The sequence below is a fragment of the Neoarius graeffei genome, chromosome 3 (assembly GCF_027579695.1).
Source record: "Neoarius graeffei isolate fNeoGra1 chromosome 3, fNeoGra1.pri, whole genome shotgun sequence".
NCBI classification, from domain to species: Eukaryota; Metazoa; Chordata; class Actinopteri; order Siluriformes; family Ariidae; genus Neoarius; species Neoarius graeffei.
In genome coordinates this window covers 97,205,410-97,232,681 of record NC_083571.1, presented here as the reverse complement: position 1 = coordinate 97,232,681, position 27,272 = coordinate 97,205,410, and the positions used below count along the sequence as shown (strand labels likewise).

Below are 27,272 nucleotides of genomic sequence, written 5' to 3'. Positions count from 1 at the left end.
TTGCAGTCAGCTCTGTGTGTTAGTATAGCGGAAATGGTGATGAGACTGATAGACTTCCTGCTGTGACGTTACGGACGTCAAGGTCATTCACTCAGACCGCTACCTATATACATCACTTTAATCGTAAAAATTACTATATTAGATTTATTGTTAACGCTTAAAACTATTCCTGTGCCATTCTTGAGGTCTCAAGGCATTTATAAACCAAAAGTGGGGCCATGGCTCTGCGTATTTCCTTTAAGCACACATTGAAATTCCTCCTCTGCATTTAACCCATCTGAAGCAGTGACACACACAAGTGAGCAATGAGCACATACACGTACCCAGAGCAGTGGGCAGCTATGCTACAGCACCCAGGGAGCAGTTGGGGGTTAGGTGCCTTGTTCAAGGGCACTTCAGCCCAACCTCAGCCCATGGCTGCCCCATGTTAACCTAAATTTAACCAAGTATTGACTTCATAGTGATTTCTATATCTTGTAGGAAGCTTTAATTAGTAACACCATCACTGTGAGCATGACTAGCTACCCTGAATTACATTCGCTAGCCAGTTCACCATGGCTGTGTCCGAAATCACTCACTCATTCACTACTCCCTACTCACTATCTAGGGAATTCTATATAGAGGACTATATAGTGAGCTCATTGGTAAAATGGAAAAAAAAAATTTCCGACACTACTCCGCCACACAGTTATTTACGTCATTACCGTCGCACAATTAAAATGTGCCAGATCAGTCAGCTGGTGGGTTTTCAAAATAATAAATACATGCATGTATTTTTGTGATAAATCCATATTCTACTGAGCATATTTCCCACATTAATCAATACAGAGTACTTTGTGTCTGCTGCATCTTTGAGTTCTTTTAAATCAAGGCTGAATACGTTGTTCTTTGCCGCTGCCTTTTATTAAATCAAATTCGAGGCTTTTGATTAATTCCTCGCTCTGCACTGTAACTTTTATTCTTGTATTTTGTCTTATTCTATTTTACCATTTTTTTCTATTATCTTAATATTTTTTAATTGTACTTGAATGTTAGCCTGGCAAGCCAGACTAAATGTGAATATTTAGTCTGGTCTCGGTCGTAGACATTTCCGAAGGGTGTGGGAGGAACAACCCGCTGTCTTTCAAACTGTCTCTGTGCGTATAGGCCAACACTCTGACCAATCAGCGCAACAGTGACTGTGACGTAGTCAGAGCGACAGAAAGCAGTGGGGGAGGCCTTGAAATAAATAATTTTTCAAAATGCGTATTAATTAATAAACAGGTTCTAGATATTAAGAAGTTTGGAGATAATGACCACAAGTTTGGATTCTGTGCCACATACTTAACATACACTCATTTTTTTCCAAGTGTTTTTCAAGGGTTTGCTTAAACTGTTTTTGAGAGTTTTTATTTAGTGGTGTTTGGTGAAATAATTTCCCTTAAATTTAAAATTACGGGAAAATAAGAAACAATCAAAAAGTAATGTTTCAAAGCTGTTTATTAATTCTTCGTACTGCACAAACTAGCCCCATCCTTTTGGCTACGAGCGGAGCCAGCTGGTAGATCAGACTTTTGCCATAGCCGGTCGGCAAAACAGCGAAAACGTCCTTCTTGAAAAGGAATGAGCGGAGAGCCTCTTCCTGCTCATGTTTCAATGAAAACTCCAAGTCTAATTGTTCTAAAACTGATTCCAAAGCGGAGTCAAACGAGCGCTGTTCACTAGCCGTAGCCATCTTTCCTGTTGTGCTTTCTCCAGCGTCGCGCAACCTTGTCACTCCTGCAAAAGCCCGCCCAAAGAATCCAAACAAAAACCTTGCGTTGTGATTGGCGGGCACGATTTGATGCCCGGGGTGTGTTGTTGATGTGGTCCGAGGCTAGACCCACTCGTAGGCAAAAATATTTTTGGCCGCTAGGCGGGTGGGTCTAGTTTACTAGGCTACTTGAATGTCTGTTTATAATGTGTTTCTTCCTCCATCCATTCACCCCAACACACAGTTTTTGTTTGTTTGTTTGTTTTTGTTTGTTTGTTTTTCTCCTCCTTTCAGCGTGACCACAAAGAATGATGGTATATATTGCTTGGTTAGTGACCATCAGTTGTACACTACTTTTTCAAGGTGCATTGTGGGATAATATGAGTCCACTATAGAGGGTGTAATAATTCTTACTATACATTCGGACAGCACTACAAAATGGTGAACTCATTATATAGTCCACTATATAGTGAGTGATTTCAGACACAGGGCATGTAAAATTTCTGCAGTCTTGGTTGTGAACTTGGTGTGTTGTCTTTTTATTTTTCACTATTTTTGTGTGTACAGTACCAGTCAAAAGTGTGGACACTTTTTAATTTAGTGTTTTTTCTTTATTTTTATTAATTAAGACACGTCATCTCTTAAAGTAATGATGGATGTCGTTTCTCTTTACTTAGTTGTTCAGTTCTTGACATAATATGGATTACTACAGTTGTGGAATAGGGCTATTTACTGTATTTTTATTATTTACTATTTACTATTTGATCTCAAACGCATTAAGGAAGCAAGAAATTCCACCAGTTAACTTTTGACGAGGCACCTGTTAATTGAAAAGCATTCCAGGTGACTACCTCATGAAGCTGGTTAAGATAATGCCAATAGTGTGCAAAGCGTCAAGGTAAATGGTGGCTACTTTGAACTATTTAACATATGAAACGATTTATATTTAACATAATTTCATGTATGTTCCATATGGGTTTTTTTCATAGTTTTGATGTCTTCAGTATTGTTCTACAATGAAGAAAATGGTCAAAATACAGAAACCCCTATGAACGAGTAGGTGTGTCCAAACTTTTGACTATTTCTGTGCATCATTTCAATAAATAAACTAAACCAAAAGACCTAAAAGAAAAGGGTTCAGCATGGTTCCCTGAATGTCCTCCTGGACTTGAAGGTCCTAAAATTCTACCTCCTGTAACTTCTCTATGAAGGACAAAAGCTATTTTAAGTTTTGTCTACAGCCCTTTCTGCTGACGTCCCTCGTCCTGTCGGTGATTATTCAGCCTCCGGGTCTCACTGCAGTCAGGTGTGCATACTGCTCCTGGATCTAGGCCATGGCTGAATGCATCAGCTGTCCTTGCTCTGGCCAGGGAGGATTACGAAAGTTTGGAGGCTGACCTTGCTCTCCTTATTTGTGTCCTTTGTCAGGGTGATAAATAAATGTAATCAGAGCTCTCGCATCTCTCTCAGATTCAACGATTTATGTTGACAAATCTCTCTAAGCTCACAATTGTGCTCTGGACTGATGAGATCATAAAGCTTTGGCTTTGGGGGGGGGGAGCCACTTAAAGAAACTTTAGATCTCTGGGACATAGCTCAAGTTTTCATTGAAGCTTAGCCTTTGCCATTTTTAACTCATTTGTTCACTTGAATCGCTAGGTTACATGTTCTCATCCAGTGTCGTTTCTTTTCTTCTTGCTTTTTTATTGTGTACAATTGTGAACAATAGCAAGATAGAATACAATTCCACTTGGCCAATCATCTGGTTCACTGTAGCTCATCTGGTAGTGGGAGGAGTGGTCAGAAGATGCCTGTGGACCCTGCATTTAAAGGCCTTGGGGGCCAGTGTCTACGGGTCCAACTATATGTTCTGGAAGGCTATTCCATACCCGGACAGCAGTGTGGAGGAAGATTCTGTCCAGGGTGTTAGTATTAGAGGCTGGGAGGTCCAGGGCATGATCTGGCATAGCTGTGCATAGGCGGGTGGTTTGCCGTCTGGGGTATGGCAGGGGGGAGGATATCCCGGAGATCCGTAGGGCAGTGGTGGGTGTGCATTTTGAACAGGACTATAGCAGCAGCAACCGGTCTTCTGTAGCCAAGGCTGGGGATGGAGTTATGTGCTGGCAGTGTTCTGGTCCACTCCTATAATCTTTAGGGCCTTCTTCTGGATGTTGTCGAGTAGGTCAAGATGTGTTGGTGAGGCACTCATCCAGCTGAGTGAGGCGTATTCCATGACGCTGCGTACCTGTAGCTTGTAGACAGTTGCTCGGCTTTCCATGGCGAGTTTACTGGCCACTCTCCTCAGCGCTGCCAGTTTCTGACCTGCCCGTATGGAGATTTTGGTCAGATGTTTCGACCATGACAGCTTCTTGTCTATTGTGCTTGGTTTGTGATGTTGGCTATGACTGAACAAGTGGTCTTCATAGTCATAGTTTTTGTTCCCCAGAGATACAAACTGGAACCCAGGTTCTTCTACTGTCAGTGCTGCATGCACTTGTTTAGCCCAAGTTTCTTGGCCAGCTGGCCAAGGAGTACAATAGCTCAACACACAAATCCGCATTGTGTTAGATCAGACAGTGAAGAGATGGAATGAACAGTCCATATTTTCTTTTGAAGGGTTACTCACTGAATGTTTGAAATACAGTTCATCAAACATACAGCTGTATTGTTATTAGCCAAGATCTCTAAACATGGTGTGTTCAGTATGAAGGTTTGCTGTAGTCAGCTTATTTTTCCAGAAACACTGGTATGTTCCCCATCATATTAAATGTTTGCTTTTCAGCCTTCTATGATTAGTCTGTTATTTACTTGAACTATATTCAAGTGTGCCCCGCCTTTGAAATGCAGGGTTAAATGGTTAATACTTCAAATTAATTGAAAACATGCAATTATGGTGATTTATAGCTCTTGGCGCACGCTTTTGGCTAAGCTATCTTATCTTTCGAATGGTTTCATCTCTTGTTTTGTCTGAATATCCATCACTCTGGGAAGAATTAGCCAAATATTTTGATCCTTGCCTGAGTTTCTTGACCTCTGGTAGTCATTACACAAATGCTAGAAAGGATTTCAACATTTGGAAAAATGAAGATCTCCTGCATTCAGTTCCCAGCACTGGGTGTGGACTACGCAGGTGCAGGGGGGGTGTTTGTGGTGCTCTGTGCCTTTGGCTCATATCCCAGCATGCCTGTCTTCCCCAATATGCTCACCAGCTGGCTGGCACTGTTCCCCAAAGATTTGTAGTAGAACTGGGGTGTGAAGTGGTCCTGTGTTGTCTGCAGATTCTTCAGCACCATGCCAGGATTCTCTCCTCCAGCCTGCTCAGTGAGCATGATATTAATTAAGAGTCTGCTGAATTGCATGGAGGAGAGGAGTGGGTGCTTGACCGCCCTCCTGTCTGCTCCAATAGTGGCCTTTTAATCATCATGTGTTTGGATGGGAAAGTGTTTTTCATACTTCACCAGCCCCAGTACAGTTTGTTTCTTCTCTCTGAAAGTGTTTTACACTGGCTTTGTGTTTGTTCTGAAGCTTCACGTTTCTGCCCTACAGTGTCTTGTTATTGTAGTATGGCAATCACATTATTTATTGTGTCCTGTTGGTATTCTTGACTAATCTTGGATGTTAGATTTTTTTTTTTTTGAGAAATCCCCCACTGGCTGAAAGGCCCGAAGGGGGATTATGTCTTGGCGATGTCCGTCCGTCCGTCCGTCCATCCATCCCGGGAATGGTGCTCACCTTCTGAAATCAATTCCTCTCTCAGTTTTTGGAGGAATTTCACAAAACTTGGCAGGATTCTTTGCTATATGTCGATACTATGCATATTGTAATTTTGTTAAATTTGGTCACATTTTACCAGAGTCGCAGCCCTTGATTAACAAAATTATACTCTGACAATTTCATGAAGGTGTGCTTGCCTTCTGACATCAACTCCTTTCACAATTTTTGGACGAATTTCTCGAAGCTTGGCAAAAGGCCTTGTTATATGACGGTAATACGTATATCCATCCATCCATTATCTGTACCCACTTATCCTGTCCTACAGGGTCGCAGGCAAGCTGGAGCCTATCCCAGCTGACTATGGGTGAGAGGCGAGGTACACCCTGGGCTGACACATAGAGACAAACAACCATTCACACCTACGGTCAATTTAGAGCCACCAATTAGCCTAACCTGCATGTCTTTGGACTGTGAGGGAAACCGGAGCACCCGGAGGAAACCCACGCGGACACGGGGAGAACATGCAAACTCCACACAGAAAGGCCCTCGTCGACCGCTGGGCTTGAACCCAGGACCTTCTTGCTGTGAGGCGACAGTGCTAACCACTACACCACAGTGCCGTCCTGGTAATACGCATATTGCGATTTTAATTTCGTTTGTGAAAATTTTACCAGAGTTTTGACCCTTGATTGAATAACCTTGCACTTTGACGATTTCATGAGGGTGTACGTTCTTCTGAAATCAACTCCTCTCACAATTTGTGGAATTTCACCAAACTTGGCAAAAGGCTTTGTTATATGACAGTTATACGCAGATTGAAATTTCATTTAATTTGGGAAAATTTTACCAGAATTATGCCATTTGATTATTAACAAATTTGTACTTTGGCAATTTCATCAAGGTGTGCTTGCTTTCTGAAATCAACTTCCCTCACAATTTTTATCCCCCGCTGGCCGAAAGGCCTGAAGGGAGATTATGTCGTGGCGATGTCCGTCCGTCCCAGGAAGGGTACTCACCTTCTGAAATGAACTCCTTTCATAATTTTTGGAGGAATTTGACGAAACTTGGCAGGATTCTTTGTTATATGTCGGTAATACGCATATTGCAATTTCGTTCAATTCAGTCACATTTTACCAGAGTTGTTACCAGAGTTATGGCACAGGTGCCAGCAGGGGATACTCTTGTTTATTTTTTTTCCCTGCTGGTGATTTGTTGAATCTACTGGAGTCGCATTTAATAAATACTAACATTTACCTCCAAGTTCAACTGTTTTGTATTAATGTATTTCAACGTTTATCACAATGGAAGTTTATAGGAAACATTTGGAATATGCCGCAGGGTTTTTTCTAGAAAAATTTAGTATGAGGGCGCTCACCATGGCGAGGGAGCGAAGCGGGGGGGGAGATGGTGCCGGTTGTCCCCCCCACCGTGCAAAGCCTTTGAAAAATGCTCCAATGGGACATTCTGAGGCTATCTGAGAGGGAAATTGTAACAAATTGTCTGTCAACATTGAAAAAGAAAAGTAATCTTCTTCTGCCCTGGACAGTCTTTGGCTTTCTTCCGCTTCGTGCCACGGGATGACATCTTTAAATGCCCAAGTGTCAACAAAAACAACTCGCGAACTACTTCTGTCAAAAGCTCCCGCGCCGGTGGGTGAAAGGTCATTCAGTCTCGAGAAATCTCGCTCTACAAGTCAGCTGATCTTGTACGTAACCCATGTCAAATCTCGCGAGAGCAGCCGCGACAAGTAAACAACTAAACAACATGGCGCCTCAGTCTGGAAAACGCCAATTCGGATTGTTTTTGCACCGTCTGGCGGTGTATCTACTATGATTTGGAATATTTTTGGAGCAATTATAACGTATTTGATGATCAGACACATTGTCACGTAGTGTTGCTGGGATGTTTTCACGGAGTCGGTAAGGGGGCGCACGCCGAGAGTAAGAGGGCGCAGCGCCCCTGTTCCCCCGTTTAGACGAAAGCCTGTGCCGTTTTGTCCACATCATCCACTGATATTGGCCAGAACATTAAAATTGTCTTTAGTTTGTGTACATGTTGCTGCACTACTGCTCTGCAGGTTGTATCTGGGCTCGTGTTCCATCACTCTGACGGGCTGTTGGACGCTGTTCTCTAAACATCACTGTTGGAGAACTAGACCTGCAAACCATGCTGCCCTTGCTGTTGTATTTCTGCAGCACCTGTCAAGTGGTGGATTAAACTGATGTACCATACGGCCAAAAGTTAGTCGACACCTGACCATCGCACCCTTATGAGGGTCTTTTTCAAACTGTTAACACGAAGTTGGAAGCACATAAAATCTAGAATGTCTTTGTATACTGTAGCATTAAGATTTCTTTCGCTGGAAAAGTGAAAACTTGTTCCTGCATGATGATGCCCAGTGGTCTAAAAAACACGGTCTAAAAAGCCATGGTTTGCCAAGCTTAGAGTGGAAGAACTTGAGTGACCTGCACAGAGACCTGACCTGACCTCAACCTCACTGAACACCATGAAGAGGAATTTGGAACACTATGTGAATGTCATCAGTGCACGCCTTCACTTATGCTCTTGTGGCTGAAATGAGCACACATCTCCACAGCCAAGCTCCAGAAATCTAGTGGAAAGGCTTCCCAGAAGAGTGGAAGCTGTTATAGCAGCAAATGAGGGACTAACTCCGTATTAATGCTCATAGTTTTGAAAAGAGGTTTTCAGCATCTGGTTGTGATGGTCAGGTTTTCATAGTTTTGGTCATATAGACATTCAAATGAAATACCATAAAAGTGGCATGAATTGGATTATATTGTTAAATGGAAAGAGACTGAGTGACTGAAAATTCTCCTCTGCACTGATTAAAATTATTTTTCACTTGTACAGATTTCTCAAAGGATAATTACCGCTGTTTGAGCCAACTCACAATTTGTCATTCCTAATAGCATTCCCAAGCCAATGCATTCCTACCCAGCACATTTCACATTATATGGATGCGTCTTTCTATATTCCCCAAGTTGTCTTTTCTTTGGATGAAAACTCGGGCTGGGATTATAAATATCTAGTTATTAATATTTAGCAAATCTACTACTACTACTACTACTACTGCTGCTATGAAAAAAATTATAATTACTAGAGGCACCTGATTTAATGTTAAAATGTAGTTAATCTTTAAAATAGTAAAATATATAATTTTACTATGAATATTTTAAATATCAGCTTTATTTTAGTTTTTGGTTTTTTGGGTGTTTTTGTTTTTTTGGGGGGGAATTTCCATCCATTATCCGTAACCGTGGGCGGCACGGTGGTGTAGTGGTTAGCACTGTCGCCTCACAGCAAGAAGGTTCTGGGTTTGAACCCAGCAGCTGACAAGGGCCTTTCTTTGTTGAGTTTGCATGTTCTCCCTGTGTCTGCGTGGGTTTCTTCCCACAGTCCAAAGATATGCAGGTTAGGTTAATTGGTGGCTCTAAATTGAGTGTGAATGGTTGTTTGTGTCTGTGTGTGTCAGCCCTGTGATGAGCTGGCGACTTGTCCAGGGTGTACCCTGCCTCTCACCCATGGTCAGCTGGGATAGGCTCCAGCTTGCCCCCCGCAACCCAGCACAGGATAAACGGTTACAGATAAAACAAACATCCGTAACTGCTTATCCTGTGCAGGGTCGCAGGCAAGCTAGAGCCTATCCTAGCTGACTGTGGGCGAGAGGCGGGATACACCCTGGACAAGTCACCAGATCATCACAGGGCTGACACAAACAACCATTTACACTCATGGTCAATTTAGAGCCACCAGTTAACCAAACCTGCATGTCTTTGGACTGTGGGGGAAACCGGAGCACCCGGAGGAAACCCACAGAAACACGGGGAGAACATGCAAACTCCACACAGAAAGTGAAGCAACAGTGCTGACCACTACACCACCGTGCCACCTTTTTGGAATTTTATAAATCTGAAAATAAATTTTTGTAGACATTCAACAAAGTATTATCAAACAGGGGTGTGTGGTGTTTTTTTTTTTTTTTTTTTTAATGCAACATTGGTATTCACTGGCAATTTTTTTTTCAAACCTAAACATTGAGATACATATGTATTGCAGAAATGTCTCTGAATAATTGTTATAATTTTGAGATACAGGTTTTATCCATACCACTGTGCAGATGTTTCTATATCTGTTTTTCCAGGAGCAAGAAGAGAATAAAGGTGCTACTAGCTGGCCGGAGTACTACATCGACCAGCTCAATTCAATGGCAGCTGTAAGTACATGACGACAAAATCTAAACTTGGATCTGTTTTATGTAGTCGATTTGAATAATGGCTTTTATGAATTTTCAGCTGTATTTTCTATTTATTTTTTATTTTTTTATTTTTACCAAGACCCAAATCCATTTACACTCAGTTTGGCCCATTAAATGTGAAACCATTGTCCGATCCTACTGTGGTGCTGGGAGCTGATCTCTGGTCCACTTGAAAGTGGTGGTCTGGGTTCTTTTCAAATAAAATCTGGTATGGACTACACTATTACCCCTTTTCCACCAAATCAGTTCCAGGGCTGGTTCGGGGCTGGTGCTGGTTCACAACTCGTTCAACTTGCGAGCCAGCTGAGAACCAGCTTGCTTTTCCATCGCTCGCAGTGCTAAGAGAAGACACGTCATTATGTCGCTGTATACGTCATTACGTCACTATATACGTCAGTTACGTCACTACGTTTGCATAAACCTTGGCGCGAATATCGAAGCAAAAACAACGCGGAAGAAGCAGCAGCAACAACAACAATAATAATAATGGATGACTTCGCGTTTGTACAGCTACAGGCTTCTCGTCGCTTAAAAAGGGCGATCTTTCGCGGTCTTGTTATTGTTGTTGGTCTTAACAACTCCGCCCCCCCCGCTGACGTAAGCGGTTCTTTCCTCTGGCCCAGCAGAGAGTTGGTGCTAGCCTGGAACCGGTTTTTCTGGCCCCAGAGCCAGTTCTTTGTCAGTGGAAACAGAAAAGCCGGTTCCAAACTAAGCACTGGCCCCGAACCAGCCCTGGAACTGCTTTGGTGGAAAAGGGGCATATGTAGGAAGTGATCCACTCCTAGGGTTGCGAACATGCCATGTTATTTCTTATTTGAAGCTTCGGACCTCATGTTGAGGTCCGCAGATAGAACAAATTCCCTCTTGATACATCAGAGTAATAATTTTTAAAAAAAATAACTGGAACTCTTAAACACTAAATGTTACACTTCAAATGTAAGCCTTTTACTTAAATCATTGATCAGTACTGAGTGAAAGTTAAAAAATGACTAACAATCAGTGACTAAAAATGAATGGGCTGTAACCTTTATTAAAAGGTTTTTTTTTTTTTTTTTTTTTTTCAGCACAGCAGAAAGGAATTTCTGTGCATCATAAAATGATGGCACCCTCCCTTGAACCCTCCAGAAAAGGATCCTGGGGAGGGCCTTCATTGCTTTATTATCCTCCTTCACCTCAGGCTAAGGAGTTCTTTCTAAATTTGTCTGACCCTTCTGTTTTTTGGCCAAGTTTGAAGACATCTTACTATTTAAAAATAAACCTACTCAGAAACTGTCGGAGCAGATTAGAAATGGGGATTTGAGGCCACAGGGGAAAAAGCAGCGAGTTAAATACAAAAAAAAAAGTGAATTAGCTGATAATAATCTTGTTTCCTGACAATCATAATGCAGTGGCCTCTAAACCCAGAGGCTTTGTTTTGGGTTATAATATCACAGTGATGTGTGGCTTGGCAACTCGGGCAGGCTTTCGGAAAAGACCCGAGATGGTAACGTGATATCGGTGGAGTGATACCCAAACCAGGAGAAATCTCTAATGGGCCAGCCTCCATCATAGACCAGGACAGAACCTGCTACACTTGCCCATGAACCACAAGCCTCAATAGATGTTGTGTTCACAAAGTAATTTTCGAACACTGCCAAAATGGATAGTCTTTCCAAATGCCCTCGCATTTGCCTTTATGATTAGCCTGCTGTATTCATTTCCCTGCTTGAAATATAATGTATATAGTTGTAAACTCCAGATTTTATATTGTATTTCACTTATTTGTTTTAAAGCTGACGTACCCCTGTTCCACAAGTTGACACAGCTCCCTGAGGTCTTAATGAAATGTCTCTGACATGCTTTGCTCAAAATACCACAAGGATAAAACACCACAGCTCCCTTCTCACCCTGTCTAAACGGCCCTGTTCAAATTTGTGTCTCTGTTCCTTTAAATGATGACGAGTTACTGCTCACCACACCTTCCTCTTCCGTCGGCCAATCAGGTAGCACTTTCTTCATGAATATTCATTCGCAAAGGCAGTTCTCGAGCCATGAGTAGAGATACTCAAATGAGGGTGTGGCATATTTCTCCCCTTGTGACATAGAAGGGGGAGTCAAGTCTGAAAGTCTTGTTGAAGCACATGTTTTTTGTAAACGGGCAGCCCAAAAGACTGACTGGGTTGACTTATTTCAGAGTTTAGGGGGTTGGTACCGTAGGAACTCCACATGTGTAGACAAATCATACTTTGGCAAACTTCCAGGCCTTTAACAAATTTCCTTTTACTCCACAGAGGAAGACTCTTCTGGCTCTGGAGAAGGAGGAGGAAGAGGAACGCAACAAGACCATAGAAAGCCTTAAAACTGCACTGCGGACACAACCTATGAGGTCTGCACACATTATTGTGGTAGACATAAGAAACACGGATCATTTTACATGCAAGACATTTGAAATGTTCATACGGTGGATATAGTGTACACATTCTGTTAAAAGTTTATGTATGTATGTTACAACAGAAAAACCTGAGACCACAATTAAATAATTTCAAAACCTTTCCCCGCCTTTAATGTGACCCATAACCTGTACAATTCAATTGAAAAACAAATCTATTAGAGGGAAAAAAATAAAAAAAACCATACAATTTTAATTACAGCATTCATTCAGTCTTTTTGGGTTCACACCTGCCATCAATTAAAATGACTGATTCACCCCAAATAAAGTTCAGACATTTACTCAGTTGCATCCTCCAGCAAAAGCCAGGGTTCACAGAGAGCTTACAAAGCAGCAAAGGGATCTCATTGTTGAAAGGTATCAGTCAGGAGAAGGGGACAAAAACATTTCCACGGCATTAGATATACCATGGAGCACAGTGAAGACAGTCATCAAGAAGTGGAGAAAATATGGGACAACAGTGACATTACCGAGAACTGGACGTCCCTCCAAAATTGATGAAAAGACGAGACGAAAACTGGTCAGAGAGGCTGCCAAGAGGCCTACAGCAACACTGAAGGAGTTGCAGGAATTTCTGGCAAGTACTGGTTGTGTTCTACACAACCATTCTCCATGTCTGGACTATGAGGTAGGGTCAAAGAAAAACATCCAGGCCCGGCTAAATTTTGCAAAAAAAAAATACATCAACTCTCCCAAAAGCATGTGGGAAAATGTGTTATGGTCTGATGAAACCAAGGTTGAACTTTTTGGCCACAATTCCAAAAGGTATGTTTGGTGCAAAAACAACACTGCACATCACCAAAAGAACACCATCCCCACGGTGAAGCATGGTGGTGGCAGCATCATGTTTTGGGGTTGTTTTTCTTCAGCTGGAACAGGGGCTTTCGTCAAGGTGGAGGGAATTATGAACAGTTCTAAATACCAGTCAATTTTGGCTCAAAACCTTCAGGTGTCTGCTAGAAAGCTGAAGATGAAGAGGAATTTCATCTTTCAGCATGACGATGAACCCAAAAAAGTTTTGGAATGGTCCAGCCAGAGCCCAGACCTAAATCCAATTGAAAATCTGTGGGGTGACCTGAAGAGGGCTGTGCACAAGAGATGCCCTCGCAGTCTGACAGATTTGGAGCGCTTTTGCAAGGAAGAGTGGGCAAATATTGCCAAGTCTAGATGTGGCAGGCTGATAGACTCCAACCCAAAAAGACCGAATGCTGTAATTAAATCAAAAGGTGCTTCAACAAAGTATTAGTTTAAAGTGCTGATGACACGAACATGACTCTATGCAATTTCTTAAATAAACTATACAACATGGCAAACATGTTAGATTTCTGTTATAATTATGTGAAAAGAAGCTGTTATGCGAATATCCAACTTTTAATTGCACAGCGCAAGAAAACTGGGTCCGTGGCTCGCGGCCATGTTGTGACGTCAGCGGAAGAACACGCTGCGGTTCACTGGCTGTTCTACTCAATGGAAATGGCGCATGAAAACGCCGGTGAACTTTCTAGTGCTAGCTCTTCAACAGCCAAATACTGGTTCTTTAAGCAGTGATCATGATGGCATGATTTTATCTGATTTTAAATAAATGAGATTGATAATTAATGTGAATGTTCACAACTAGTACATACAAACTCTGCAGCTTCTGATTCAGCAGCTGCGTCATACTCCGCAAAAACATCAGCAAGAACCTACAATATAAATGGAAATGCAATACACTAAGCTCAAATGACTTTTGGAAAGTATAATTTCTAAATTTTTTCTACATATTCTTGAAGTCGGTCATCGGGGTACTTGCTACCGTTCCCTAACAACGCATGGCAAAGGGTAAAGTGTAGTGTTGCTACGAGTACTTGCTAAAGCCTCCGGTGGAAGATCCTCGATGTGCTGATAAGACATACAGTTCTATATAACACATAAGTGTCACGATAATCACAAAACAGATGCAAATTGTTAAAATACCTAATTTTTAAGCAATCATGTGTTGATCTCTTCCAAATAGAATCTATGATAGCCTACCCTCTTTACCCTTTGCCTCTCGTTGCTAGGCGGCAGTTACATGAAAGCCGCAAGCTTTCACAAGCAAATACATGACTGATATCACGCCGACTTTATGATTACATTTATGATTATCATGAATGTGTACTCTATGATGTGTACTCTATGAGCGCTCTGGAGCGAGTCACTTCCAAGATGGCCGTGCTGACCGCAGTGTTACTATTTTTAGCATCATGTCGGAGCACTCTATAGCTCTACGTACCTTTATCTTATGTCGTTTCTCAACACATGTTCTGACAGGAGGACTGTCTTTGGAGGAGTCGCCTTGTCCCAGGCGACTGCTGGATCCGGCATAGCTACTAGTAGACCCCCTCCGGAATACTGTAGGCACTGCTGATGGTAGTAACACACGTTTGTGCTGAACTGAACACCCAAGAGATTCTTTTAAGCTGGGAAGGGTGTCAAAACAATCCAAATCGAAGTGTTCAGAGCACAGGACGGATGTTGGTGAGGGCTCCCACTTGTCACGAGTGCGCCTGACTTGCTTCACCCACTTCGCATGCAGCTCAGGATCTCTGGGAAACTTGAATAAACTTACCCCATCCTTGTGGGTTTTGGAGCAAAAGCCGGCAACGCAATGCGAAGGCATAATAACTATATATATATATATATATATATATATATATATATATATATATATATAAAATAATGTATAATAAAAATACTAATAATGATAAACTGAACACCTGCTGCATCAACAACAAACTGGTAAGTTAGGAGGAAGGTTCTTTCGCTGACGTCATATAGCTCCTCCTCCGTCTCCTGGGTGCTGCAGCCCCGTCAAATTTGCCCAAATAGCCGCGTTTTTTATCATAACTTGTAAAATAGGCGCCTTCATAAATTAATATATGGATCATCGGGAATTACTTTGTTATAAAACATCGCCAAAGATGTCAAAAACGTGTCATCAGCACTTTAAGGGTGTGCACACTTATGCAACCAGCTTATTGTACGTTTTTTGTTTTTTATATTTTCCCCCTAACAGATTTGTTTGTTTTTCAGTTGAATTGTACAGGTTATAGGTCACATTAAAGATGAGAAAAGTTTTGAAATTATTTATTGTGGTCTCATTTTTTTACATCAGAAAAACCGATCATTTTAACGGGGTATGTACACTTTTTTTTATATCCACTGTATATGATGAACCAAGCTGATGATAATACACTGTTGCTGAAGAGTAAAGTAAGTTTTTGTCCCTTGTTGGCTGGCATTTGGCAAAAGTTTTGAGGAATGCATGCATTTAATTGCCGACCTTTTGATCTCTGGGTTAGGTCATCACTGTTTATTCATGGATTGATATTCCACTTGTTAATAAGAAGTGTTGTCTATCTAGATAGACATCTTATTTGATTGTTTTATTGCAGGTTTGTCACTCGTTTTATAGACCTGGACGGTCTTACCTGCATCCTGAACTTCCTGAAGAGTATGGACTATGAAACCACAGAGTCCCAAATTCACACGTCCCTCATTGGCTGCATCAAAGCACTGATGAACAACTCGCAGGGCCGAGCTCATGTGCTTTCTCACCCCGAGAGTATTAACATCATTGCCCAGAGCCTGGCCACCGAGAACGTCAAGACCAAGGTGGCCGTGCTGGAGATCATGGGAGCTGTGTGTCTGGTGCCTGGAGGTCATAAGAAGGTTTTAGAGGCTATGCTGCACTACCAGAAATTTGCTTGTGAACGGACACGGTTTCAGGTGGGCGATATTATTACGATTTTGTAACTTCTTGTTTTTTCAGTGTATTTGTACTGGGAGCAGGATGTTGTAATTACTTACACATCATTTAACTGGTTATCCTCTATATAGATGCTTCTAAATGATCTGGACCGAAGTACCGGGCGGTACAGGGATGAGGTTAGCTTGAAAACAGCCATCATGTCCTTCATTAATGCCGTCCTGAGCCAGGGAGCTGGAGAGGTGAGAACATTGCAGCATACGCCTTCAGTAACACGTCCGTGAGGTTTTCTATGTTTAGATGACGCTTTCATATGTTAGGCTGGGTAATACTTCAATATGATATTGAGGTCATGAGAAATGATGATACATTTTTCCAGAGAGATTTCAGGTATCATCCTTATTTTTATTGGTTCTGATTCGAAGCAGGCGATTTAAAAACTAGCTCAATCTGCAACACGACGGTCAGTCTGTTAGTATCGTGATGCACGCCATGTATTGTAGAAATGTCTTCATGTAATATCTTTGCCATGTCATGTGATTCTTCTCGTCAAGAATTTATCTATAATACACTTTATATACACCTTTTGAGTATATAACTTTTCCCCAACATGTTTTTAACCCACAGACCAGTCTTGAGTTCAGGGTACATTTGCGATACGAGTTCCTTATGTTGGGGATTCAGCCAGTCATCGATAAACTCAGGTCACATGAAAACTCGACATTAGACCGGTAAGGATCATATGTAAATTATAACTTGGTATCATTTATTATTACAGTGCTTCTGGTTTGTCATCACAACCCTGTGCGTTGCATTTTAATTCCTTAGGCATTTGGATTACTTTGAAATGCTAAGAAATGACGACGAACTGACTTTATCCAGACGCTTTGAGAGTGTAAGTGGAGCCGGTGATCCACAATCCAAATTGTGCTTTGCCTAATAACAATTGTCTGATGTGTAATGAATATTACTGATTTTATTTTTTCTTCTTGCTGCTTTTAGATACATGTAGACACTAAAAGTGCAAGCCAGGTGTTTGACCTCATACGCAAGAAGATGACTCATACAGATGCATACCCGCACTTTATGTCCATACTGCACCACTGCCTGCTCATGCCATGTGAGCATTTCTTTCTTGCGTCTTTCTTTTGTTCCTCTTTATCTTTTTCTCTTTCCTTTTTCTTCTTTACAATATTTTTCCTTTTGCTTTTCCTTCTTTACCGTCTCTTATTCTTTTTCCTTCTTTATCTCCTCCTGTTCCTTCTCCACTTTCTTCTTTGTCTTCTCCTATTCCTTTTCATTTTAAAAATAATATATCAGAGTTTTTATCCCCTGCTGGCTGAAAGGCCGGAAGGGGGATTATGTCGTGGCGATGTCTGTCTGTCTGTCCGTCCCAGGAAGGGTACGCACCTTCTGAAATCAACTCCCCTCACAATTTTTGGAGGAATTTCATGAAACTCGGCAGGATTCTTTGTTATATGTTAGTAATGTGCATATTGCAATTTCGTTCAATTCGGTCACATTTTACCAGAGTTACAGCCCTTGATTAACAAAATTATACTTTGACAATTTCATGAGAGTGTTTTCCTTCTGAAATCAACTCCTCTCACAGTTGTTGGAGGAATTTCACCAAACCTGGCAAAAGGCATTGATTGTTATATGTCGGTAGTACGCATATTGTTATTTTGTTCAATTTAGTCGTATTTTACCAGAGTTGTGGCCGTTGATTAACAACCTTGTACTTTCACAATTTCATGAAGGTGTGCTCGCCTTCTGACACCAACTCCTCTAACAATTTTTGGACCAATTTCTCGAAGCTTGGTAAAAGGCCTTGTTATATGATGGTAAGATGCGTATTGCGATTTAATTTCGTTTTTGAAAATTTTACCAGAGTTTTGAGCCTTGATTAAATAACTTGTACTTTGACGATTTCATGAGGGTGTACGTGCTTCTGAAATCAACTCCTCTTGCAATTTGTGGAGGAATTTCACCAAACTTGGCAAAAGGCTTTGTTATATGACAGTTAAATGCATATTGAAATTTCGTTTAATTTGGGCAAATTTTCCCAGAGTTATGCCCTTGATTATTAACAAACTTTGGCAATTTCATCCAGATGTGCTTGCTTTCTGAAATCACCTTCCCTTACAATTTTTATCCCCCGCTGGCCGAAAGACCTGAAGGGGGATTATGTTGTGGTGATGTCCGTACATCCCGGGAAGGGTACTCACCTTCTGAAATCAAATCCTTTCACAATTTTTGGAGGAATTTCATGAAACTTGACAGGATTCTTTGTTATATGTCGGTAATACGCATATTGCAATTTCATTCAATTCAGTCATATTTTACCAGAGTTATGGCACAGTTGCCAGCAGGGGATATTGTGCTCTCAGAGCACTCTTGTCATGTCATGCCATGTCATGTCTTAATCACTGGTATTACAATTGCATACTGTTGCAGGTAAGAGGAGTGGGAACACGGTGCAGTACTGGCTGCTTCTTGACCGCATTGTCCAGCAGATGGTTCTTCAGAATGACAAAGGTCATGACCCTGATGTCACCCCTTTAGAAAACTTTAATGTCAAGAATGTAGTTAGAATGTGAGTTTTACAGTTTTTTAATACCATTATTTTGTCTTGTACATATCTACCAATGTTTTTTTATAATGTGATCCAATGATCTAAGCCTTAGCTTTTTTTAGGCTTGTCAATGAAAATGAGGTCAAACAGTGGAAAGAGCAGGCTGAAAAGATGCGGAAAGGTCTGTAACCTGGGGTTATGAACAGTTTCTTTTCTGTCAGGTGCCAGAATTATTTAAAGAACATTAGTTGAATTTCTTTGACTTTTTTTTTTGGCAGACCACCACGAGCTTCAGCAAAAGTTAGAGAAGAAGGAGCGAGAGTGTGATGCCAAATCCCAAGAGAAGGATGAAATGATGCAGACACTCAACAAGATGAAGGAGAAGCTTGAGAAAGAGACAGGAGAACATCGACTGGTCAAGCAGCAAGTGGCAGACCTTAGTGCCCGTCTCCATGATCTCAGCACGGTATATAGAGTTCATCCTATCAGTAGTTTTTACTGTAATCTATTGTATTTATTGCATCCACAGTGCGCACAATTCAGCTATTTATTTTACTACCTGGAGGACCTTGAACTGATGTGGATTTCTTTTCTCTAAAGAGGCAGGTAGCTATTGTACCCGGTGGTCCCCCAGTCGTACCCGGACCCCCAGGTGGACCTCTTTCCCCACCAGTTCCTCCTCCACCCCCAGGAGGAATGATGCCGCCGCCACCTCCACCACCTCCACCCTCTGGTGCCATGATGCCCTCACCACCACCTCCTCCTCCACCTGGAGGCCCTCCACCTCTCCCTGGACGCCCCACTCTTGGTGGCCCACCACCTCCTCCAGGAGCCCCTGTAGGCCCAGCTCTCAAGAAGAAGAATATTCCCCAGCCATCAAATCCACTGAAGTCCTTCAACTGGTCCAAGTTGTCCGAGGTGAGGCTACAGGAGTCATCTGGGCTATCTCAAGCATTTTGCAGCCAGGAACTCCTTTAATAGTAAAATAAATTCCATGGACCCCATTAGCGCATATTTATTTTATTGATCTTCAGATATTTGGCTCATTATGTAACTTTGTGCAATAATATTTTTGGTAGTTATTAGAGCCATGGAGCTTTTTATTCCTGAACTTTCCACTGACATAACACATTATGTCCAATGTTATTGTCATTTTTTGTAGGGCTTTTGAGTTTTGGATTAAACCCATTTGTTTGAAGTGACCAATCAAACAGGCTAATAACTATAAGGACGCGGTCATAAATGTCACAGCGTTGATAGTGGTGGGCTGTGCTTCACGGACCCCTCTTTTTTGAAATCCCTCATCTAGACGCTGAGTAAAGGTTGGGTCAGCTATCCTCAATACATGTCAGTTACACTATAATGACCAAAAGTTTGCGACCACCTGACCATAACCACCCATATGTAGACTTTCCACAAACTGTTGCCACAAAGTTTGAAGCACAGTTGTATGGGATATCTTTATATGCTGTAGCTTTACAATTTCCCTTCACACTGGACCCAAGTGGCCCAAACCTGTTCCAGCACAAATCCACAAATGAAGCTTCATGAAAACATGGTGTGCCAAGGTTGGAGTGAAAGAACTCGAGTGGCCTGCACAGGGCCTTTGGGATGAACTGGAATGCCGGCTGAGTCCATGGCCTCCTCGCCCAACATTAGTGCCTGACCTCACTAATGCTCATGTCTGAAGCGACAAATTAGATTAGATTCAGCTTTGTCATTGCATATGTCACAGGTACAAGGCAACGAAATGCAGATTGCATCTAACCAGAAGTGCATAGCAGTAAATAACAAGTGTAATATATATAAATATAATTGTACAGGAATTACAGGGTATGAAATGGTATAATGATATGATGGATATTTACAGTATGTTCAAAATGTGCAATATGAATGAACTGTAGTGCAATTGTGTGATACATAGATATTTGCAGTATATCCAAAACACGGTATGAATAAACAGTAGTGCAAATAGTGATAGTGCAATGAAGTCAGTTCAAGTCAATTCAATTTATTTTTTTGGGGGGGTTGGTGTGTGTGTGTGTGTGTGTGTGTGGGGGGGGGGTTTCAGCAGTGAGACAGCTGAAGGAAAAAAAACTCTTCCTGAACCTGGTGGTTTTGGTCTGAAGGCTCCTGTAGCGCCCTCCAGAGGGCAGGAGAGTGAACAGTTTGTGTGCTGGATGGCAGGAGTCTTTGTTGATGTTTATGGCTCTCCTGAGACATCGCTTCCTGTAGACATCCTCAATAGCAGGAAGTGAGGCTCCCACGACACGCTGGGCGATCTTCGCCACCTTCTGCAGTGCCTTCCGGTCCGAGACAGAGCAGTTCCTATGCCACACTGTAATACAGTTGGTTAGGATGCTCTCGATGGTACAACAGTAGAAGTTCACCAGGATGTCTGAAGAGAGGTGGTTTTTCTTCAGAGTCCTCAAGAAAAAGAGATGAGCCTTCTTGACCAAGTTCGAGCAATTGGTTGTTCAGGTGAGGTCCTGCGAGATGTGGATCCCCAGGAATTTGAAATTTCAAATCCCCACATCTATGCTCCGAAATCTAGTGGAAAGCCTTCCCAGAAGAGTGGAGGTTATTATAACAGCAAAGGGGGGGGACTAAATCTGGAATAGAATCTGTAGAAAGCACACACAGGTGTGTTGGTGAGGTGTCTGCAAATCTTTGGTCATGTGTGTATTATGAATGCATGGAATGGCCTTGTTCTCATAACCCACTTGCTGTGATTTATCCCAGAATGAGGAAAAAAAGTGGCTGAATAATAGGATTAATATAGTATTTTGTTGTAGTGAAGCACCATAGTCACTTGTGTAAACTTGTTCTCATTCCTGCAGAGTAAGTTGGAGGGCACAGTTTGGGCCGAAGTTGACGATGGAAAGGTTTTCAAAATCTTGGACTTGGAAGACATTGAGAAGACTTTCTCAGCATACCAGAGACAACAGGTTACTAAAAAGAGGACTACCTGTCCATCTTTTTCATTCAGGGGAAAATGTGAAAGCATTTGCATTTACTCATGCATGAGTACGTGATTTTAATGCTTGAGTTGTTTGTTGCTGTGCTAGCCAGCAAAATATTACAACCCTAATTCCAAAAAAGTTGGAACACCTGTGTAAAACATAAATAAAAACGGAATGTGAAGATTTGAAATTCATGGAAACCCTATATTTCATTGAAAATAGTACAAAGACAATGCATCAAATATTGAAACAGAAATTTTATTGTTTTTTGAAAATATTTGGCAACATGTTTCAGAAAAGTTGGGACCGGGACAACAAAAGACTGAAAAAGTTGTGTAATTCTAAAACAGACCAATTTAGTTAATTGGCAACAGGTCAGTAACATGATTGGGTATAAAAAGAGCATCCCAGAGAGGCAGAGTCTCGCAGAAGTAAAGATGGGGAGGGGTTCACCGCTCTGTGAAAGACTGTGTGGGCAAACTGCAACGATTTTAAGAATAGCGTTTCTCAGTGTAAAATTGCAAAGAATTTGAGGATCACATCATACCTAATATCATTAAAAGATTCAGAGAATCTGGAGAAATCTCTGTACGCAAGAGACAAGGCTGAAAACTGACATTGGATGCCTGGGATCTTCAAGCCCTCAGGTGACACTGCATTAAAAGCAAACACGTGTCTGTAGTGGAAATCACAGTATGGGCTCAGGAACACTTCAGAAAACCATCGTCTGTGAAAACAGGTCATTACTACATCCACAAATGCAAGTTAAAACCAGGTATAAACAATATCCAGAAACACCGTCACCTTCTCTGGTCCTGAGCTCTTTTACGATGGACTGAGGCGAAATGGAAAATTATCCCAAGGTCTGACAAATCAAAAGTAGAAGTTCTTTTTAGAAATCATGGACACCACGTCCTCCAGGCGAAAGAGGAGAGGGACCATCCGGCTTGTTATCAGTGCACAGTTCAAAAGCCAGCATCTGTGATGGTGTGAGGGTGCATTAGTGCACATGACATGGGTAGCTTGTACATCTGGGAAGGCATCATTAATGCTGAATGATATATACACGTTTCAGAGCAATATGCTGCCATCCAGACACAATCTTTTTCATGGAAGGCCTTCCTTCTTTCAGCAAGACAATGCCAAACCACTTTCTGCACATATTAAAACTGGATGGCTCCGTAGTAAGAGTCCAGGTGCTAAACTGGCCTGCCTGCAGTCCAGACCTGTCTCCCATTTAAAACATTTGGTGTGTTATGAAGCACAAAATACAACAAAGGAGACCCCAAACTGTTAAGCAACTGAAATTATATATCAAGCAGGAATGGGACAACATTTCTCTTTCAAAACTACAGCAATTGGTCTCCTCAGTTCCCAAACATTTACAGATTGCTGTTAAAAGTAGAGGTGATGCAACACAGTGGTAAACATGCCCCTGTCCCAACTTCTTTTGAAACATGTTGCTGACATCAAATTCAAAATGAGCATATATATTTTTTGAAAAATAATAAAATTTCTGTTTCAACATTTTGATATGTTGTTTTTGTACTATTCAGTGAAATGTAGGGTTTCCAAGATTTGCAAATTGTCTCAGTCTGTTTTTATTTACAGGTTACATAGCGTCTCAACTTTTTTTTTTCTTTTTGAATTGGGGTTGTACAGTATGGAGTTATAATTCTCATATGTTTACAATGGATCATAGTCTTCATGATGTCATCAGGCAAGACGGAAAGGGTCTTAATGGAAAACATGCTGTGCTAGTTGACTTCTGCTATGCTTATTTGCTTTTGAAAAATCTGGACATGCATACCAAACCAAGGGCACCCTTTTGTTCTGTCATGGCCAGTAGAGCTGCAGTACGCTTTATGTATTTATTTTTCTGAAGACCATGATTAAGCTACACTGTACATTCATTTAATCAGCTGTCTATTAATAACTAATGCAAATCCATACGCTGCATGCTGTGTCCGAAACTATGCCCTATTCAATATATAGTGCATTTGAATGTCCAAAAACATTATTTGGACAAAACAACGTAACCTAGCAGCAATATAATACCCACAATGCATTGCATTATTTGGTTGGATTTGCGCACACAGTCATTGAGAAACATCGTGAGCTAATTTGGCAATGTCCTTTCAACCTGCTTACAAGCATAAGTAACAGATTTAATTGTTTTGTGAAGTCAGTTCTGTAGTTACGTGTCCTACGTGTTATGCCGTGTACTGTGACTACTGACGCAGAGTGATGAGCACATCCGTGCAATGTGTGTAAAATGTATTCTACTCCCTATACAAGCATTTGTATGCAGTGCTCCTGGTTTTCTAATGCAGGGAATAATGACTAGGGTACTATTTTGAACACAGCAATAATCTAGCATGCTTTACAAGTTACATCCCATTACCTTCACGTTATCAGTCATGCAATGTAATTGCGTGTGATTTCATAGCACAGATGATAAAGGTTCCTGTTAAGGTTAGGTACTTTTATTTATTTATTTATTTATTTATTTATTTATTTTTAAAATGCATGAAGCTGACTGTGAACCCAATCATGCACTTCTGCTTTTGTGCATTGTCTCAATCATCAATCTCATCTCTTCCACTAGTCTGTTTTTATTTGGCTGAATTCACAAATCACCGCTCTTTCTAATGTGTGCTGCATCTACTTTGCTTCTTGCTTGCGTTTTAGGACTTCTTTATGGTCAATAACAGCAAACAGGTAGGTGTTACTCCAAAGAAATCAATTTATGTTGAAATGTTACTTGATCAGTGCTTGATATCCTGCTAATAGCGTAAATTAATGCGTACATTAACGTCCATTTCTCAGCACCTAAAGTAGTTGCATTGTTGTTGTGCAGAGCGTTATGGAAAAATGTCTAATATTCTCTATCGTCATTGCTGCAGAAAGAGGCCGAGGACGACACTCTGAGCTCAAGGAAAGTCAAAGAGCTTTCGGTCATAGATGGTCGACGGGCACAAAACTGCAATATCCTGCTCTCACGGTGAGTGATGCTTTTAGCCTTGGCTGCGAGTTTGACTTGCGATCCATTGTCTCCGGAACCTTCTGGCTTCCAGACATGAGGTCATATCCTGTATGTAAAATTCACACTTGATTTGATTGTCTTTTTTTTTTTTTAATGGTTCCATGGAAACACCTTGCCTCTGCTGTGTTATTTCCTGTTGAACGACTCATTTGCTAGTTCCTTTACTGATTCGGGGGTGTTTTTCTTACATTTTTTTTTTTTTTTGGTCGAGCAGTTTAGCTGTTTTTTCAGTAAATTTAACGGAAAATGTACCTCAGCATCAAGAAATTCTGTATTTATATTTTTGTCATCTTGTTCACAGAGACTTCATCTATTAGGCTTGACAACACGTTGTCTTCTGCCAAGAGTGATAGTCGAGCTTTTGATGAGGAATAATGTTGGCTAACTTTCACTTCCCCGGAGCTACATTAATATAACGTTTTCTTTTGGCTACTGTGATCACAAGGACCGTCTTTTTTTTTTTGGGCTTCATAACCGAATATGTTTAGTTGCATGAAATTTTCACGAGTTGAATTTTAAAGGGTTCTGTACAGATTGAGTGTTAATGCCTTGGTCATGTTTAAAAGAGGCACTGAAAATGAAAAGCTTTCATATATGTATCCACTCTCCACATCACCTGTTAATTTCATTTGTAATAGCACGTAGCCGGTGGCACGGTGGTGTAGCGGTTAGCGCTGTCGCCTCACAGCAAGAAGGTTCTGGGTTCGAGCCAAGCGGCCGGCGAGGGCCTTTCTGTGTGGAGTTTGCATGTTCTCCCCGTGTCTGCGTGGGTTTCCTCCGGGTGCTCCGGTTTCCCTCACAGTCCAAAGGCATGCAGGTTAGGCTAATTGGTGGCTGTAAATTGACTGAGTGTGTGAATGATTGATTGATTGTGTCTCTGTGTCAGCCCTGCGATGACCTGGCGACTTGTCCAGGGTGTACCCCGCCTCTCACCCATAGTCAGCTGGGATAGGCTCCAGCTTGCCCGCGGCCCTGTAGAACAGGATAAGCGGCTACAGATAATGGATGGATGGGTAGTACGTAGCCCTCATCAAGCCACTATACATGTCAGAAGAAAAGCATACGTGGATGAAAGATGTGGGAAAGTGGAGTCCGTTTATTTGCCTTCACTCTTTGATGCCTTTATATAGGTGTGACTGGATCGTGAGAATAAGCTGGACTCACATGACTCTCTTTCATTCAGTTTGAAAGTATTCGAGTTGACGCAGAGTGATTTACACTTTTGGCAAAGCGTAACTTCAGCTTCGACTAAATGAGTCAACTTTCTCAGGGCAAGAGTACAGGTCTGGGATTATTTTCTCCCCTTTATGCTCAATTATGGACACTTGGATATGTTGGATCAGCACTGTAAGTGGTTTAACACATTATGCTCATTCATTATTTTTCATGCAAAAACTTCTGGTTGTCACTCAGAAGTGGCTTGCGGTGTGAGAAACTATAGCCATGAAAGTGTAACAGCTGGCTACCCTCAGATTTATGAAAGCTCACTAATTGAATGTGGTTTGGCCTCATCTGGAAGCAGGAGCTTTAGTCTCATGAGTGTGTTTAAGTATGTCTGACTCAAATCAGATGAAACAAACCAAAATGGCACTTAGCATTTCCAGTCAGCCTCTTTTTTATTTTTTTATTTTTTATTTTTAAAGGGAGACCAGGATTCCACATCAAGAAGAGGTTTTACACAAATGGGATGGATTGATTAGATTGTACAAGTAGAACGTGAGATTAAGGAGTATACGGTACGTGTTGCACGTGTGTGCTATTTTACTGCACATTACCAAATGAACAAGGACGTGTAACAGACTTGACTCTTTCTTGAGTGTAATGAAAAGTCTGTTTACAGAAAACTTCGTGTCAATCGATTCAATATGATTTTCATAAACTGTTAAATAACAGCGCTTTTGTGACTGTTTATTATTAGACTTGGATTATGTGGAACATCTACCATACAAAACCCTGTGAATATGAGTAAAGGAAGGAAAATGGACATAGTGTGATAAAAGTTAGTTAAGTTAAAGTCCTTCCCGCGCCGTGTGGTGCATCGGGCGGCGCCGATCTCCGTTTCCACAGCCCTTGGCCTCTCACAGCTAGGGTTACAGTGGGGGGCTAGTCCTCTGGTAACCACGAAAGTTTAACTCCCCACTCGCATCTGTATTGCAGCGTGCCTTGCCAGATGGTAGTAGGTACCATTTTTATGATGGTCTTTGGTACCGTATGACCCGACCGTGAATAGATCTCCCGATCGAGAGCCGGACACGCTACCACTAGGCCACTAACCGGTACATAGTGTGATAGCTCACCTTTAATTAATTAACTTTTAATTAGTAGTTTATTGGCTTCATTAGTAGTTTATTTGGTGGTTGTGTTTAAGACAAATGATCAGTACGCTTGCCTTTTTGGCTCTCCAGTCTGTAATAAATGTTTAAAAAGTGTGGTTGAATCCACTGCCTGTTGTCACAGAGACTAGTTTATGCAGCGACTTGAACCGTTTAGGTCATTTGTTGTTCCTGATGTGTCATTCACATGTGTCTGTGTAGTTAATGTCAAAATATCTTCCTTCGGAAATGTGCACCAGAGGAAGTTGAATAGTGCTCACAGTTGAATGAAATTTATTAAGAAAATGTCTCAACGCCTTCCAGATTAGGTCTCGGTCACTTATGTTTATTGAAACATTGACTAACTGCTCAAAGCATGAACAAAACTAGAAGGGCACTCGGTAGAGTCCATACTTCTGCCAAGCCACATATTCGAATTTGCATGAAAATCTAATCCATTTTTCCTTGGCTCATTGTTAACGTTTCCTTAAAATTT

The 27,272-nt window shown here is 41.4% G+C and overlaps 1 protein-coding gene across 7 annotated transcripts in view; it reads left to right on the top strand.

The window, feature by feature from the left end:
- Window positions 1-27,272, top strand: part of daam1b (dishevelled associated activator of morphogenesis 1b) — a 196,062-nt gene that overhangs the window by 142,300 nt on the left and 26,490 nt on the right. For 4 of the 7 annotated variants that reach the window (XM_060917728.1, XM_060917727.1, XM_060917729.1 and 1 more), the window contains 14 exons: window positions 9,609-9,680; window positions 11,993-12,087; window positions 15,567-15,900; window positions 16,012-16,122; window positions 16,508-16,611; window positions 16,709-16,775; window positions 16,883-17,000; window positions 18,338-18,476; window positions 18,578-18,636; window positions 18,734-18,921; window positions 19,056-19,373; window positions 21,296-21,403; window positions 24,110-24,139; window positions 24,325-24,422. In XM_060917728.1, the coding sequence (XP_060773711.1) occupies window positions 9,609-9,680; window positions 11,993-12,087; window positions 15,567-15,900; window positions 16,012-16,122; window positions 16,508-16,611; window positions 16,709-16,775; window positions 16,883-17,000; window positions 18,338-18,476; window positions 18,578-18,636; window positions 18,734-18,921; window positions 19,056-19,373; window positions 21,296-21,403; window positions 24,110-24,139; window positions 24,325-24,422 (1,841 nt within the window). Of the gene's footprint in view, window positions 1-9,608; window positions 9,681-10,786; window positions 12,088-15,566; window positions 15,901-16,011; window positions 16,123-16,507; window positions 16,612-16,708; window positions 16,776-16,882; window positions 17,001-18,337; window positions 18,477-18,577; window positions 18,637-18,733; window positions 18,922-19,055; window positions 19,374-21,295; window positions 21,404-24,109; window positions 24,140-24,324; window positions 24,423-27,272 lie in introns of those variants that run through there. The other 3 variants (XM_060917731.1, XM_060917732.1, XM_060917730.1) reach the window with 3 other exon arrangements.